The following is an 18847-nucleotide window of genomic DNA, read 5'->3' on the forward strand; positions in this document are numbered from 1 at the left end:
GAAATGTTGTTCCAGGTGACAAAAGCTGCTAGTTGACAATTCCCTGAGGAAGTAGTCTATGACAAAATGCGTGGGGTGGTTCATTTTTTGTTGAAAGTTCTGCATACATCACTCCCATTGTAAGTCGGGTGTACAAGTTGTGCTATCTATCTGAATGTAACCAAATTAATTGGATTGGAATAACCAGAATCCATCATGTCAAATAAGAAAGAATTGAGGACCAAGGAAATTAGAGGAGCAGGCAGACCCAGTTGAAAGAAGAGCAGCATATACTGTATACTAGTACTTGAATGTAAATTGTATGCATAAATATTACAGATATTGTAGATACATTTTAATTGAGAATACTACACCATGTTTATATATGTAGTGTTCATTCTAGCACCCGCTATCTTTGATTACCCATGCAGTTCCTCTTCCCTGCCTGGTGTATCGCTGTCTGCTGTGGTGTTTCTAGCACAGGTCTGGTTTGCATATCAGTGCTGATATACAGACCACAGTGTGCTAGAAGCACTACAGCAGACAGCGACACCCCAGGCAGGGAAGAGGAACTGCATGGGTTTTCAAAGATAGCAGGTGCTAGAATGAACACTAATATGGGTCTGGGGATGTAGTCATTAGATTGACATTAACATTCATAATCATGTGACCACTGGGACCCACCCTGAAGAAACCACTGCAGGAGCAGGTAAGTAACCCCTGGGCCACCAGGGAAGATATTTTGTCATTCTAACATGTCATCATTTCATCAGAGTCTTCATACTGAAAGTCAACAGTATGACCATGTCGACCTTCTTATGTCTACATTATGAATGTTGACATGCCATTCCATGCCCTTGTGTGTTCTTATATGTCTGCTTAACCTCATGGACTGGATACATGTGTTGTTTCTTTTTGCCTAATGCCTCTCTTTTGTTTCTTTTTCCCAGGCTGTCTTGATAGATATGGAAGAAGGAGTAGTTAATGAAATATTACAAGGCCCACTTCGAGATTTGTTTGATAGCAAGCAGTTCATTACGGATGTATCTGGCTCTGGAAATAATTGGTGAGAGCTTTTTTTTAGCATGAACTGTGCATGAAATGCCTGTATTATTACATTGGTAAACTGCACTGGCATACACACTTACCAAAGCTGGTGATGCAACGGGAGCGACAGCAGGGGGAACTGCAGCTGCAACATGACCGTCGTTAAGGAGGACTCCATTGTTAAGGAGGACTCCCTCGTCTGAACATGGTCAGACGAGGGAGGTGGTCATTACCATGACTCGCAGAAGTGTGCAATGTTAACGATATGGTGTACACACTACAGTGATCGGGAAAACCCCCAAAATTGTGGGTCCCTGGGACCCCTCACTTACAAAAATTGGGGTCCTACCTGAACTTTTCTGGGTCCCAACGGAATAAAGCCTCCTCTCCCCTTTCCTCCAATATGGCACATACAGAAGCTGCCTCCTCTCCCCTTCCCCACCCAACATGGCACATACAGAAGCCTCCTCCTCTCCCCCATATGGTATATACCCTGAGCTGAGGGCTGATTTACGCAAGTACAGATTTGGGCACCCTCACTGGCTATTGTGGGTCTGGGGGGGGGGGGGGGGGAGTATCAATTGGCCCACTCACAAAAAGCAAGATTTACAGACATATAGTAGAAAATACATAATCTGGAAACTGGGTTAGTGTGCGCTGAAGGCGCACGGCCAAAGTGTAGGGCGTGGCTTTGTGAGGAAGGGGCTTGGCCACATAATTGTACCAATTCACATTACACCACACACTTATACACACTGTGCCAGCTAGAGCCAGTTGGACATAGGATTACTTTGGAACTCTCTTCCTGGAGAAGTGGTGTCGGCAGACACTATGAATACGTTTAAAATAAGGTTGGATAAACATTTATTGGTTAAAAACATCCATGGGTACGAATAAGTAACATAATCGGTACTTGTGTAGTTTCACGGCGCCTGAGTCCCCTTGCGGGGCTCGCTTCGCTCGCCCATGCTGCGGGCTCGGTGGCTCGCTATGCTCGCCACGCTATTTAAAATCAACTCCATGCCAACATGGATAGTGGAGGTATGAACTATCCATGTTGGCATGGAGTTAAGTTACTTTTTTTAACATAGTTTGTGGCGAGCATAGAACCCGGAAGTAGCACGGCGCCATGCTGGCGCAGTGAAACTACACAAGTACCCATAATCTGTCTTTAAAATATCAGAACATACTATACAACAAAGGATAAGCTACTATAAACATAGGTTGAACTAGATGGACGCAAGTCTTTATTCAGCCTCACCTACTATGTAACTATGTACTCATTATGCCCATTATGTATTATGCCACACACCGATATGCCCGTTACGTATTATGCCACACAACATGCCGCACACCATAATGCCCAGTACATATTATGCAACGCACCATATTGGTTCACATCCCTGCGGTCCTGGCTGCTGCTGCCTGAGTTGGGCAGGGGACTGGCTGATGTCTCCTCAGCTGGCCTTCCTTAGTGTTAGCAGGTGCTGCAGTGGAGGCTAGACACCTGGGGAGGTACGGGACCTTCAAGGAGGCTGGGCATCCGGGGGATGGGGGCCCGGGAGCTGCGGAGACTGAGGCAGGCTGACTGCAAGTGAGCACAGCTCATTCCTGAGTGCTGTAGTGGCAGAGGAGGCTAGGCACGTGGAGGTGAGAGCGCGTATCTGCAGGGAGCACAGCTTGTCCCCGGGTGCTGCAGTGGCAGCGGAGGCCAGGCACCCGGAGGTGAGAGGCTGCAGCAATGCTGACTGGCTGTGGGCGGCGAGCACAGCTTGTCCCTGGGTGCTGCCGTGGCAGCAGAGGCCGGCCCCCCGGGGGCTGGGAGCTGCAGGGAAGTCTGGCTGCAGGCGAGGAGCATTGCTGTATCACAGCCGTGTTATCTCCTCTTCAGCTCCCGGCCCTCGTTCCACCCCAGTATCTCCTGCGCAGTGCGTTGACGTGTTCCCGCCATCATCCTGCTGCCAATGCGCTGCTGCAGTTACAGACCCGCCCAGGAGCCCGTGTCCATCCTGACACTCACTGCCCGCCGACCAATCTGCGTGGACCGTGTCCCAGGGGACCTGCCTGTTTTAAAAAAGTGAGTCCCTTGCCGGCGTTTGTGGGTAAAATACGTGCTATAGCGCATATTTGCAAACCCTGCACTAGCCCTTTCTGAGCGATGTTGTGAACTATATCGTCTAGTGTTTATGGGGCTTATGTCACATTGAATAGTGTGTTCAGATATGACCTGTCCAGGAGAGCAAAGGAAATTGTATACAATATCTTATCGTATACCATCGATGGAATATGTTAAGATATTGTTTGCAATTTCCCTCGCACTCCCGGACATGTGATATCTTATGTACACAACAATACGATGTGACATACGATCAGAATATGTGCAGAGCATCAACCAATATCTTACCATCATGCCTGCATGCAGGACTATCATACAATGTCTCATAAGATGCATGGGAGTGCACATTTAACGTCACACCATGTGTACAGGTACACATGGTGTGACGTAAAATGTGCACTCCCATGCATCTTATGAGACATTGTATGATAGTCCTGCATGCAGGCATGATGGTAACATATTGGTTGATACCATATTTTACTGAATTGAACTAAATCATAACAATTGTGTACAATATTGCATAATGTGTATGGGCCCTAAGATCTGGCTTTCAGGGTACAACTCAATAAGGGAAATTTACTAAGATGTGTATTCTACTTCACATGTGATGTTGCTATGGTCAGCCAATCAGAATCTACTTCTTATTTATTTAGCACCCTCTAGAAGATAGTTACTTCACATGTAAAGTAGAATACACATCTTAAATTTCCCCCAATATGTTATACGAGGAGAAAAAAAGATTTCAAATCCTTTTAGCAAAAAAGCGTTAAGAAATTATTGATGATGATTGTCTTACAGAATGAAATATGAAATATAAAAAGTAATTAATTCAATTGTCGCTTATAAAAATGTTTTATAATTTATAGATATAAAATATTTGTATTTATGCTAACATGCAATTTTATTTGCATATGCAGGGCAGTTGGCCACAAGCTGTACGGTTGTCAGTATCGAGAGGAAATTGTAGAGAATTTAAGGAGGGCAGCAGAGCAGTGCGATTGTCTGCAGTGTTTTTTTGTGATTCATTCCATGGGAGGAGGTAAAAACTATATCTACTGTAATTGCTGTACGTGCGTAAACATTTACATGTCTAATAAGTATAATTTGTACAGAGGAACACTGGGAATGCAATTGGCGGCAGAATGGTTGAGTTACCGATGCGTTCAAATGCTGGCAACAGCAACCGACTTGCACCCTTCCCCCAGCCGATTTGCTCGCCTATTTTCTCAAAAGTGCTTACTACCCTATGGGGGTGGTGAACCCTTTTTTAGCAAGATCCAGTTGCCATAAAGTGCGGCTATTGCCATGTGGATTCAGGCATGAAAACCCACTTTGCATTAATTGGATTTCCCCCGTAGTGGGGACCTTACTGTTTTATCAATTATAGGAATAATATAGCAGTTAATTTTTTTTTGTTCATAATTTCAAAGTGTTCTCAAATAATAGATAATTGTCATTATGATTCATTCATTCATTCATTGTTGAAATTGTTTGTCACTGTCAGGGACAGGATCGGGGTTAGGCACGTTCGTACTGAATGTACTTGAGGATGAATTTCCTGAGGTGTACAGATTTGTTACCTCTGTATATCCATCAGCTGAAGATGATGTTATCACCTCTCCGTACAACAGTGTGTTAGCCATGAGAGAACTCACTGAACACGCTGACTGTGTGCTGCCCATAGAAAATCAAGTAAGATCCTTAAACTGAGTAAATCTTAAATCTGTCTGACTCTTGTCTGTAGGTAGGTAATTCATGCTTTGAAATATATATTTTATTTATTAGTTGAGATTTTGGTTAAGTATACTAATGTTACTATGTACTAGAATTGAAGTATTTTATTTTTCAAAATCTGCTTCTGCTGCTTTGAGTGTTGATGGATATTTGTTTGATGAGCTCTCTCGTGCAGGGTCCTTCATTCCCTTTGTTTTCATGCCTGACTTCTTATTGCCACTTTGTATGTTCCTGTTTTCCACATTGCCTTACACTGGGCAGATAATAATTGGCAATAATAATGTAACTTGGTATAGTGTGTAGAAGGAGGGTTTGATAAAGTTTTGCCTACTTTGTGCAGCCGTCCTTCTCAGCTGATGCTTTTGGGATTCTACCCATCCCCTACAGCAGCGGTGACCAACCTGTGGCTCTTGAGCCGCATGCGTCTCTTTTCTTAATGAGATGATCCTTTATCGTGGATAGAGAAATATATTGGAATACACATAATCAGTTGGTCTTTTTGTGCATTGCCATTAGAATGGTGAAGAGCACAGTTATGTCCTGCCAAATGCCATATGCAGAAAGGCAAGTGTCCAATAAACCCTGATTTCTAGCGAAGTGGACACCATACTGTTCTCTGGATCTAATTACCCGTGTACAATTGGCCTTGGGTGCTGGTATCATTTGAAAACATAATTCTTTATTTGCCATTACCATTACCAACTTTACTTACCAGATATCATATACGTTTTTGTATAATAGTATCTTGCTCTATTTTTCTTATTAAGTCATTAGTTGACATCGTGAACAAAATCCATCAGATGGCTAATTCTGGAAAGCTTGGAAGCGTGAAACCAAACAGCCTTATTTCCACTAATAAAGGCGGTGTGAAAGAGAGTGAGAAACCATTTGATGCCATGAACAACATTGTGGCTAATCTGCTTTTAAATTTGACAAGGTAATATCCTTCAAGTAGCTCTAATTATAGTAATTGGATGTCAGAACTCTCCAAGACTGATAAAACCATTTACTGTACCTGTCTGTATCCCTGCCACCTGTGCCCACTGTCAGCCACAGAGTCCCAGTGCAAACTGCAAATCGAATGTGGACATTTTCTCTGTTACTCACCAAATTGTAGGAGTTTCCTAGCTGAAGGAACATCCTGTATTGTCATTGGTCATTTTACCCTGGGTGTAACACAACTGTTTACAATTGACAAGATTCATAAGCACATGCGATTTGATACTTTTCAATCTGATGAAATCAGAGGAAAAGTGCCCAAAACGTGCTAGTGTATGGGCACCGTAACAAATGAACTGTTCTATCACCATCAAAAACATCCAGAGGTACAAATAACAATTGAAATCTGTATATAAATAAATCAGATTTCAGTTTATATAAGGGATGAAACAAACAGATCATGCACTTTAATAACAAAGGTTGAACTTGATGGATGCAAGTCTTTATTCAGCCATAACTACTATATTATACCTTGTTGAATTCATTGAATGCTTAAAAGCAATCCAGTTTCGGTTTAGTGATCAGCAAAATCTTGATGCAAATGCCCCTGCCTCGGGCTGCTTCTGTGTAAGCAAGGTTTGTTTAATACCGAATGCATTGAAAGAAAAAAATATATATGACTGAAAGTATTGCATTTATACATATATGGTGAAAGATAATCTAAAGTGTACTATATGAAACCTTTTTAAAATGTGTCACCATAACTTTCTTTGCCTTCTTCAGCTCAGCAAGGTTTGAAGGAGCACTTAATATGGATTTGAACGAAATTAGCATGAACTTGGTCCCGTTCCCTCATCTACATTACCTGACCTCAAGCCTGACTCCTCTCTACACGCTTGCTGATGTAAATGTGCCTACCCGAAGGTGAGATCTATGGCAAGTAATGTATCTCCCACTATTAATACATTTTTAACTGCACAATATATATCCCACCCTGTGGCCACAGAGTCCTGTGGGCAAGGGGGGGGGTGGGACAGTTGAGGGAGCCAGTTATCAAGACTGGCTTGCTTGGCATCTAGCACTGAAGGGAGGGGAGCTGGGGCTGCCCAGCTACTTAGGGAGTGCTAAAATGGCAATGGTGGGAATTCATAATGTGAGGCCATGCCCCTCCACCTAATGCTCTACTCCGTCCACCTGACGCTCCAGCAAGGCAGATCCTGATTTTCAACCTCTGGCAGTTGGAAGGTATGCAATAACAGAGATTTTTCATCTTGAATAGTTAACAATACTTGATTATTCAGAGTTAATGCTGGAAGTCACATGGACATTAGACAATAGGACCGGAATAGTAAAATAGATCTACACTGTCTAGGTAGACTGTCAGTAGGTCAACAGCATGTGATCGACGTGCATTAAGTTGACAGTGCTTAAGGTCAACATGGCAATGGTCGACATGTTTCTTTGTCAAAATCGTGTTTATTTCATGTTCTATGACCACCATCAGTAGAAATGTGGACCCTTGCAGCTCGCTTTGCTTGCCTCTCTTTGAGCAAAGTGGCTCAATAATAATCCACATGGATAATAAATCAAGCAAATGTTCAGACCCAGGTCAGCGGCGGTGTAAATGGGTCACGCCGTGTCCCTTTACACAGGACTTCTACCCAGGCCCTAACCTGGGTAGAACACAACTAGGACCTGGGTAGAGGGCGTTGTAAAGTGGTACGCCAGGTCATCCGACCTGGCTCCCGTTTACAACAATACCGCAGCGTCCGCAGGTTGGATGGGGGGGGGGGAAGCCTCCGCTGCTCTCTGCTGTACTCTGCAGACAGCAGCGGAGGAGGTGAATGGAAACCTGTGTGCGGCATCCATTCACCTCCCGGACGAGGGCTGGGGGGGGGGGCTGGGAGCAGCCCAGCGGTTTACCTTAGTGCTGGGCTTGCCTCCAGCGCAGCGGTCCGGGTCCCGGTGGCGGCGATCAGAGCTTGGTAATGATGTCATCTCCAAGCAGCAGCTCAGGAATTGCCTGCGCCATGTGGGGGGTTGCGGCAATGTAAATGGTAACAAACACCGGGTTGCACACGGGTTGAAGCTTGGTCCAAAAACCCGGATGCGACCCGGCGTTTTGGTATAAAAGGGGTATTCCAGAGCCTCTGCTTTACCTATATAAATAAAAATGCAAATAAAATGCATCTCCTTAATTCAATTATAATAATGTAGTTTATGTAATTTGTATTACTTTATTTGCACTGGTCATTCGCAAGTTTCCTTGCTTTACACCTTGTGTGTTTAATTTAAAGGTTGGATCAAATGTTTTCAGATGCTTTTAACAAAGATCATCAGTTAATTCGAGCTGACCCGAAACACAATCTATATCTTGCGTGTGCCTTGATGGTCAGAGGAAATGTCCATATTTCAGACCTTCGTAGAAATATTGAAAGGTTTGTATGAAAAACATTACACATCTAAGATTTAAATAGTTTTTTAGTTTAAAATGCACCTAGTGTGATCGGTATCCACTAACACAAGTGAAGGGGGTCTAAACTGCTGTAAAAGCTACAGATGTGTTCTCTTACATCGTGCCTCAATACGCCACCAATGGTGACAGGCATCCTTTTTTTCGCCAAATATGGGTTTTCTCCGCACTGCAGTGTGAATAACACAAGCAGACTCTTCTGATTCTGAGTGTTACTGCACCTGTGCATACAAAAAGCTACATTACAGCTAATGCTCGTGCTGCATTGCTATGTTCCATCTAATACAGCTTTCCATATGCAGATACAGCCGCAGTGACACACATTTTGCAGATAAGGTGCATATTAATGAAAAAATGCATGTACAGATGCTTGGCGCTACAGAGTAATGCCACGGCATGGCGTGACTAGTAGGGCTGATTAACGTGCAAGTAGGCTAGGCGTATGTGGACACATCTGTATAGTTATTGTTGTCATTTTGTGACATTACTATCCATCAAAACTTAGCACATATACATGTGAAAAGAATAACTAACAAAGGTAAACTATCTTTAAATAATTCCTATAGCTTCAATGTCCTTTATTCATGGAAATTTAGCTCAGCTAGGCATCAGACTACATAAAATATTCCTGAAACAGGCACTCCAGCTGACCTCACACACGGGTATATTTACTTGTCATTTATCCAGCATCTACAATACATTAACTAGAACCTGATTGGTTGCTATGGGCAAAATCTGCACGTTATTACATGTATACCCATACTATCTGCAAGTAGCCACTCTTCTCACATATCTGTGAGAAATATGCAGATTTCCTTCTCTACAGTGACTTATCATCTAAATATGTCACATCTTTGTTTCACAACTTCTATAAAAGCAGATGGCCTGTGGCCTTGTGTTTCTAGTCGCATAACTCCTAAAGGATTTCTACAGCCTGGATCCATTAGCCCATATGGAATGCATTAATAAAGTTACAGTAATATAAATATGAGAATATACCATTCATATAAGGACATCATTGGCAATCCTCTTGACCAAAAGCACACAGCTTTAAGCACCCAAAAATGGATAAAAACACAACATTGGGCTATTCTGCAGTGGCCTTCTGGGAGCCCTGATCTAAATGCTGTCGATCGTACCTCTAAAAAGACAACCCTGTTGTACATTTATGGATCCAAATTTGGAAGGACTGAGATACCTACTTGTAGCATCTATAGACCCTGCATTCCTATCTGGGGAATCTTCATATTCACCATGGAAACCAGTGACATGGCAACTAAAGTTTCTCCTATTTGAGCATTTCAGGGTATCTGTACACATGTTAGTTTAACGTCACATTTGAGACACTCCCTTAAGACATAACGGGTGACATTTATTAGAGATTGATGTTGGGTTTTTTGGCGATTTATATCGCAAAAACGGCGGGGTTTTTTTTTGTGTGTGTGTTTTCTTTTAACATTCTTTTTACAGGTGGACTACTAGTCCCAGCGGGCCCATTAATGCCCCGCATGCTGGGACTTGTGGTTCTCCAAGTCCCAGCATGCGGGGGAGGTCTGCTGGCACTTGCAGTTCTCCTGTATTAAGCAATGTTAGGAATGAGAATTTAACCATATCAGGCCGGCGTCCAATGGCCAGGGACTCCGGTGACAGCCCCGGGCTTCAGCCCTGGACGGGTGAAGCCTGGGGGGGGGACCCCTTTATTGGGGGGGTCCCCACTCCTCCAGGTACCCCGCCCAAGGCTGACCAGTCACGGTGCTCATGGTGCGGCCTGGGGACCTTGTGTAAAAAGTGTCCCCCGGCTGTGGCATGACACTGGGGGCTGTTGGAGCCCGGTGCTGGTTTCAAAATACGGGGGACCCCCAGATTTTTTGTCCCCCGTATTTTTGGAACCAGGACCGGTCCAAGAGTCCGGGGCTGGTTTCAGAAATACAGGGGACCCCTACGCTTTTTGTCCCCCGTATTTTTGGAACCAGGTCCGGCTCAATGAGCCCGGGGCTGGTTATGTCCAGGAGGGGGGACCTCACGCCAATTTATTTTTTTTTTTTTCATCACAAAATCGCACATTTTAAAAAAATCACACCTTTTCATGACTAAAAAAATCGCACTTTTCATCCCGAAAATCGCCCTACATCGCACTTTCTCGCACTTTTCATGCCGGAATACACACCTCATTAAAAATGCGAATTCAGGAAAAAAATGCGATTTTAAAAAACGGCGATATATGGCGATTTGAGTTAAAATCGCATTTTCGAAAAAACGGTAAACACAATAAATCTCGCCAAACGTCTTCATCTTTTTAACCACTCCCTTTTCACCTCCCAGTAACTGCCCTGGACTGCCCCTTACTTTTCTGTTACCATGCATCTTAATTTGATCTGCAAAGCAGAATACATGTGTGTTGCCATTAAGGGGCAAATTTACTAAAGGAAATTTGTAAAAAAATAGGTGAATTTGTATCCAGAAATACACTTATTTTTGGCATTTACTATCCCAAAAATACGGCAATTCGTATTCGTATTGATAGCATATCAATATGAATACGAATTGCCGTATTTTCGGGATAGTAAACGCCAAAAATAAGTGTATTTCTGCATACAAATACACCTATTTTTTTACAAATTTCCTTTAGTAAATTTCCCCCTAAGTTGCACCACACATGTATTCCGATTTGCAGATCCAAAGGGTAGACAAAATACACTCCGCTCATGCAACCCATTATTTAAAAATGGGTACTCTTTACCTAGGACGGCGCCCATCGCGGGCATCGCGTCCATTGCATGCACTAAAGTAACGGGTGCGACGCGACCGACGCGATGCCCGCGATTTCCTATAGGGATCAATGTTAAATTTTTCAATGGACCCGATTTTTCAGTTCAATGCCTCAATGCCCGCGATTTTGCCATAGGAAACAATGTTAAATGGGCCACAGAGCCCAAATAGGCACCCTTAGCAGTGAAATGTCCCCCACAATTGTTAACGACACCCCACGATCCACGTGAACCCGAAGCGTGGCGAGCGCAGAGAGCCCGCGAGGGGCGGCGGTACGCATCCTCCGACCTTTTCATACCCCAACTATCCACGTCGGCGTGGAGTTGAGAATAGAATAGTGTGGCGAGCGCAGCGAGGGGACGCGGATACCTGTGAAGGCCGCGTAGGGCCGCGTTTACCTGTGAAGGTATCCGCGTCCCCTCGCAGGGCTCGGTGGCTCGCTGCGCTCGCCACACTATTCTATTCTCAACTCCACGCCGACGTGGATAGTGGGGGTATGAAAAGGTTGGAGGACGCGTACAGCCGCCCCTCGCGGGCTCGCTTCGGTTCGCGTGGATCGTGGGGTGTCGTTAACAATTGTGGGGGACATTTCACTGCTAAGGGTGCCTATTTGGGCTCTGTGGCCCATTTAACATTGTTTCCTATGGCAAAATCGCGGGCATTGAGGCATTGAACTGAAAAATCGGGTCCATTGAAAAATTTAACATTGATCCCTATGGGAAATCGCGGGCATCGCGTCGGTCGCGTCGCACCCGCTACTGTAGTGCCCGCGATTTTTTACACGCGATGGACATCGTGGGCGCCGTGCTAGGTAAAGATTACCTAAAAATGTTTGCGTCCTACTATTTTTATTTTGAGGTCCCATCATCATTTATTGTTATTAAGGCCAGTATCCTAAGTAACATTGTTTTTCGCAACTTTTTCGCTATTTTTCCTGATGTTTTCCCAATCTTTTTTTATTGGGCTATCCCATTAGGATCACCTGATAATAAACACAAATTCATCAGTGAAACCTGTGAGGTTTGGGCAGCCGCAGTCCTGTTTTCAGGAATTTAGCTTCACCTTAAAATCCCAGATAAGCTGAGGCACACGCAGGCTTATCGCAGCTAATTGGATAGTCCTGGCTTGTCTATTAGCGGCAATAGATTACTGCCCTAAGTCTAATGTAGCTCATACACTTATGAGATATAGCATGCAATCATTCGATTTCAACCACATCTGTTCGATAAATTGAATGATTGTATGCATTTTTTAAGGACCATGCGGCGCGATGCGTGAACCTCCCTTCGAATGTTGCGTCGATAAGATAGTATGTGCTGCACGTAATATCTATTATATTGCAGGAACGGTCGCATGAGGTTTTTAATCCGCAGTAGGGGGGGGGGCGGAAGGACTGCTTTTGTCGGGTTTAGGGAGAGGGGGCCGGAGTGACCGCTTGTGACATCCACCTGGGTAGTTTAGCACTGTGAAGGAGCGCTAGTGGTCAGCGATGGTGGCAAAATAAAAAAAAAAAAAACAGTTTAAACCACTGGGCAGCCCTCTGATTGGTTGAGCTCTCTCAACCAATCAGAGGGCCGCCCAGTGTTTAAAAAAAATCTAATTCTGCCGCCGTCTGCTAGTGCTCCATCACAGCACTACGCTACTCCACTGCCCTCTTAAAGCACCTGATCGCACTTTGATGTCTCGACACATCTGATTGCTAAAGGGTAGCCATTAGCCCTCCCTACATGCCTACAAATATGGTTTGAGAAAGGGGCAGACTAGATGGGCCAAGTGGTCTTATCTGTCATCAAATTCTATGTTTCTATGCTATGAGTCTTCCCTAAATAACGCTTAAATGTTCCTCAGACTTCCCCACATGGCAACAAATCACCCACATATTCCATAGTACCCATCAGATCCCCCAAAGATATCCCCACATGTCCCTCAGATAAGCTTCGCATGCCCACAGGCCATCCTGTGTGTACTTTTTATAATGCACATCAAATCCTGCTAGTAGATGACTGTCCATATCCTGTGGAAGTTGCATAGTCAGGTAACGGTTGATGTGTGAACACAGCACAAAGTTCAGAGATTGCTCTATCCCACTGATTTTACACTCATGCAAACTATTCCAGAGCTAACCCCCTTCTACCCAGTGGCCTCCATTTCCCCAGTTGACACTACACATATATTCCAGCAGCACTCCCTCTCCTGTTTTGCCCAATTATCTGTGTTCTACCCTTTGACATAAATCAGGGGTAGGCAACTTGTTACACTCCAGGATGCTATGGTACTACACATCCTAGCATGCCCTGTCACAAATTTAGCGTGCACAAGTTTGGCATTGCATACAGAGATGTGTAGTCCCACAGCAGTTTGCCTACCCCTGATAAATAATGACACACCACCAGCGGCAGCTGCTGCCCACGGACTGCAGGGGCAGATGGCCAGCACATATAAGCATTCATCTAAAGTTGTATGGAATATCTATGCTGGCTGCCTTATCCCAGGATCAGCAGTTATAGGACACAGGCTTACAGTGCTCAGCCGGCCTTTCATCAATAAGCCTTCCCCGACTCCTGAGATACTAGCCAATGGGAATTTCTGGGTGGGATTTCTCTGTCCCGTGCTGCAGCAGCGGCTGCTGATCCCCGGGTAAGGAAACCAGTATGTTTATATGTGTATTTGAGGTGGTCTTGCATTTAAGGAAGCAGGACCTTTTATAGGTAATTTTTCACATTAAATTAGATTTATACAATTTAAGTGGTTGTGAGGACTAGACCATGGTAATTATGATCCTAATTCGGACCTGATCGCAGCAGCACAGCAGACGATTATCGATTAACTGTGCATGCGTATTGGCCACAATGCATGTGTGCAACGCCCGCTAGTGAATAAATCCAGCAACTTTTTTTACTTCACTTGCCATTCGCAATGTAATTGATAGGAAGCCGCAGTCTGTTGTTGGTAACCACCTGATTCATAAGAGTGACAAGAAAACTCTAGGCATGGCAGAAAAACCACTGGGAGTGTTGGGGAAAATGCAGGTGTGCCCAAGCGGTTTAGAGTACAGTGTGTGACGTGTGCTCCGGGCTCGCATTTGGCTGATTTCATCACTGCCACCGAGTAATACAAGGGCTACTCTGCGCTTGCGATGACTGGGGCCTAGTGTAAAAATCATTCAATGGTGAGCGACGGTATTTGGACAGATTTACACAGATGCAAATACTTTGCTAGCCATACTCCTCTATTCACACAATGGGCACATTAATTGGCTAGGCAAGATTTCATCTGGTGGGGTGGCATCTACCTGAACACTGGCCGCTGCAAATTCCCGGCAGTGTGATCAGGTGTGACTAATAGTGTGTACACACGGTTCGATATGGCTTCCGATGTTGACGATATCGTCAACATCGGAAGCCATATCGTATACATATCGCATACTGATTGTATGCATTGTAAGGGCTTCCTAGCCCGATGCGCGCTCCCGTTTAAGGAGAGATCGGAGGGGAGATAGAGTGGGCAGCACACTCTATCTAGCACAAATCGCAAGCATATCGCATGCATCGTATGTGCCTTGCGATATGCTTAAGATGCGATGTGCTATACGATTTCCAGGGCCCTATCAGTCATCCTGTTGTTAAGTCAAAATCGCTTAGTCAAAATCTTAAGCAAATCTTAAGGCACATAGGAAATCGCATAGTAAATCAAATAGGAAATTGCATAGCAAATTGTATGGTAAAAAGTCAAAATCTTAAGCATATCTTAAGGCATATCTAAAGGAGTAGAGAAAAAAAAAAAAAAAGGGAAAAGTAAAAATCGGACAAAACATCGAATCGTACATCGGATCGCACAGAACATCGAACCGTGTGTACACACTCTAAGGCCCTATGTGCTGATATGCAGTGGAGACCTGAGAAGAAGATGTACTTTTACACATACGGTAACTGCATATTGCATGTCCATCTGAATGTGATTTTACACATAAAAACAGCACATTAATGTCTTGTATAAAAGATTTTATTTTAATAATATAATTTACAGGAGATATGTTAAATAATATATACTTACATATTGATGAACATTATCATCATTATTTTTGCTAGTTAGCTATAAGAGTTTAAGATACAGTAGGATTGCTAATGTATTCTAAGTATATTAAAAAGGCTAACATCTCCTCAGCTCTGAAGTGAAGCACTGCCAGTGACCAGTAGAGGCCACTCAATGGACCAAATTACTACTTAACAGAAAGTAAACGCAAAATGATCTGTTTCAAACTTCCTGGACATGAGGAGAGGGAGCTGTGAAGACAGAGATTAGAATAGGAGCAGATAGGAACTTAAAAATGTATACATTTATAAAATAAGCATGCACATATGTAATAATAGTTCCCTGAAATTACATTCTTCAGGCTGAAACCTTCTCTGCAGTTTGTCTCCTGGAACCAGGAAGGGTGGAAAACGGGTTTGTGTTCTGTCCCACCTGTTGGCCATTCCCACTCACTACTGGCACTAGCAAACAACACCTGTGTGAAACCAACATTTCTAGATCTCAGAGACCGATTTAATAGACTGTACAGAAAAAAGGTATGTATGTATGTATGTAAAGGCTAGCAATAATTCCAGACATGTTTTAGTGCATAAGGAGGTGCTATTGTTATTGAATTCTAGAGGTGTACCAGTATGAACCTGACATTTTTGCTTTTTATATTGCCAAAATAAATTTAGATGGTAAAAATACACTTTCAGTGATGTACTATAAGTAGACCATAGTTTAATATTTACACTATCTATATGTAATTGCTATTTTTAAAGATAATGAAGCAAAATGATTTACAACATAAGCAGCCATATTATAATTCATGGAATTTGTGAATGATTCTCCTAGTTTGGAAACAGAGATAAATGACTTGAGAGATTATATATAGATATATAGAGAGAGATTATTATTTATTTATATATATATATATATATATATATATATATATATATATATATATAATACCCAATTGTAAAGTGCAAAGGAATATGCTGTACTGTAAAAAAAACTAAAATTAAATAAATTTGTGTGTGTGTGTGTGTATATGTGTGTGTATATATATATGTGTAGTGACTTGATATAAAGATGCAGAAACATTTAGTGCCACCTGACAGGGCATACAACAGTTACTCTAGTCTTTATATGCTTGTACACAAATATGAACAGTATCAGATACGTTTTCGAGACTGCTGTATTTTAGTTTCATATTTCATTATCCTAGGCTCACCTCCACCATTACTTACAAGTGGATGGCATGGAACAAAGCTGTTTTACAGAAGCCTTTTCATCTTTATCATCGTTAATCGAGGAGTACAATCAGCTTGATGCATTGAAAGGTGTATGTGTACCTGATACGCCTAGACTTAACATAGCCGTATAAATATCCTTTTCTGTTTACTTTTTGTACTTTTTAAAGCAATCATAGTGTATAATTGAATTAGGGTGTGGTATGGATTCCGACGGTCAGTATACCGACAATGGAATCCTGACTGCCCGTACTTTGCCAGGGGGGTGACCGCAAAAAAGCCCCTTGTTTGTTTGCTGCACTCACCATGGTGTTTGAGGGAGAATAGCACCTGTCAGTAGGGATCCCGACTGTTTCAACAATCAGGATTAGGATGTCGGTATACCGACCATCGGAATCCCGACTTTCTGGATGTCATTCTGCGCCCGCTCATTACATATACTGTTCCAGAACTGCATGTCATATACATCAACATTGCTTATTTTGTCTCGCACCCATGGAGGTGCACATGAAACGTTGCCATATTGTACCTACGTCATATGGAAAAATTGTGCCAAGCTAAGCATTGTGGCATTGCTCAGCGGCACATCACCTGTACTTGAATTGACCCCTAAAGAACATATATTTTATTTCTATAACTAATGAAGTGATTTTCAACGTAAACATTTTTCATGTACTTTTTATAATACTTTAAAATGGATAATAAACATTGGATAAAGAACATGTAACTACCCTTCAACCAGTGATCAGAATATTAAATAAAATAAAATTATATTATCTTAACTGACATAGCTAAATAAATTAGAAAAAATTATATTTTCTATATTTAAAAAAGTTTCATGCTTGAAACCCCATTCTAACTATTATACCGTCTTTTTGTGTCAAGCAAGTGGTAAATTTACTAATGTGCCAGTTTAAAAAAGTGGAGATGTTTCCCATAGCAACCAGATTGTAGCTATTATCTTCTAGAACAGGGCTGGGCAACACCGGCCCTCCAGATGTTAATGAACTACACATCCCAGGATGCTTTGCATTAGTTTTGCTATATGGCCATGCTGAAACTGATGCAAGGCATGCTGGGATGTGTAGTTCATCAACATCTGGAGGGCCAGTGTTGCCCAGCCCTGTTCTAGAAGATGCTCGATAAATGATAAGTAGAATCTGATTGGTTGCTACAGGTAACATCTTCACTTGGATAAACCCGTACTCTGGTTAATATACCACAGGAGATTGCAAATCTCCTCCTCTGGATTTCATTAAGTAAACACAGGTCAGTTAATCTATTTTGCTGGTTCACATTCACATTTTAGAAATTCTGAAAACATTATTCGCTGGGAGTATTTGAGTTGAAACCCTGGGTGTAATAATTCTGCAACCATGTACTTTGTTCTACCCCAGCATTGTTGGTCAACTGGTATTTTGCTCAGAGCCCAGTCTTTGATAGAAACACTGACCCCAACTTCTCTCAGACTTTGCTTTGGACAGAGTGATCCAAAGCAGTTTGTGTTTTCTGTTGAGGGATCATCTCAGCCTCCTTACACGTTTACGTAATGATTTGTACAATCTAGACTTAGATAGCCTTAATAATGCAGACTGGGTATAATTGTAGAACATTATTGAAAGTTGAGCAATATAGTTTAAATTGACATATTTTGTATCTGCAGTATTAAACCTAAAGTTTGCAATAGTTTTTTTTTTTTATAGTTACCATCCTGAACAAAATAATGTTGTCGTTTATTAAAATATATATTTTAAAAACAGTAAATAGTGATTTATATATATTTTGTATACATGAAACGCTAAACATTTTATTTGTAAAAGTTTGATTGTATAGTATTGCATAAAAACTTATTTTGTTACTTTGTGAGTTACTTATTTGTGTACATTTTCAAAATATTAAGAGCCAGAGGGGCTTATAAAGGGGTGTACAAACGCTTCGATTTTGAGAGGTTTTCTATGCAATTTTGCTTAAAGAAGCAAAATCGAATAGAAATTGAACAGTTTTAAGACTCTTTCAGTTCACATTCAGGGGTAGATTTATTAAGTGGAGATAAGGGGCATATGCGCTATCCCCATGCGCTAAAGCAGGGGATAGCGCTTCCCCTTATCTATGACACCCGCTGAGCGGGTGACTAGCGTGCGGCGGTGTGGGGCAGGAGGCATAGCGCAGCTACGATATTTCGTAGTGCTCGCCTGCCTCCTGCCTAATTTATGAACGGTCAGCATCGCTGACCGTTCTGCCGCCTGCAGCTATCGACTTCGAAAGCTGCAGACGGCGATGCCATATGCCTACAGCAGGGACAGCGATGTCCCTGATGCTGGCTCTGAGCTGCGCTGGGGATCTCGCGTGAGTAGCGAGGTCCCGCGTATGCGCAGTCCAGCCGGCCGGGGAGAAGCAGACAGCGCGTCAGTGTTAAATGACGCGCTGTCAGCTTGAGGGGACATCGCCGGAGGGGGGAGTTAGCGCTCCCCCACTCCGGCGGCAAGATCTTAGTAGATCTTGTCGGTGTCCCCTCCTGCTTCG

General features: G+C 42.9%; 1 protein-coding gene across 10 annotated transcripts in view; it reads left to right on the plus strand.

Moving 5' to 3' along the window:
* The window catches only part of TUBE1 (tubulin epsilon 1), a 56270-nt gene that overhangs the window by 19874 nt on the left and 17549 nt on the right, over nucleotides 1-18847 (plus strand). For 8 of the 10 annotated variants that reach the window (XM_083176881.1, XM_083176878.1, XM_083176873.1 and 5 more), the window contains 8 exons: nucleotides 930-1045; nucleotides 4060-4181; nucleotides 4647-4834; nucleotides 5644-5813; nucleotides 6599-6739; nucleotides 8113-8253; nucleotides 15451-15625; nucleotides 16300-16416. In XM_083176881.1, coding sequence (XP_083033007.1) covers nucleotides 930-1045; nucleotides 4060-4181; nucleotides 4647-4834; nucleotides 5644-5813; nucleotides 6599-6739; nucleotides 8113-8253; nucleotides 15451-15625; nucleotides 16300-16416 — 1170 coding nt within the window. Of the gene's footprint in view, nucleotides 1-929; nucleotides 1046-4059; nucleotides 4182-4646; nucleotides 4835-5643; nucleotides 5814-6598; nucleotides 6740-8112; nucleotides 8254-15450; nucleotides 15626-16299; nucleotides 16476-18847 lie in introns of those variants that run through there. The other 2 variants (XM_083176880.1, XM_083176877.1) reach the window with 1 other exon arrangement.

This window comes from Crinia signifera, chromosome 3 (genome assembly GCF_055691185.1).
Source record: "Crinia signifera chromosome 3, ASM5569118v1, whole genome shotgun sequence".
NCBI lineage: Eukaryota > Metazoa > Chordata > Amphibia > Anura > Myobatrachidae > Crinia > Crinia signifera.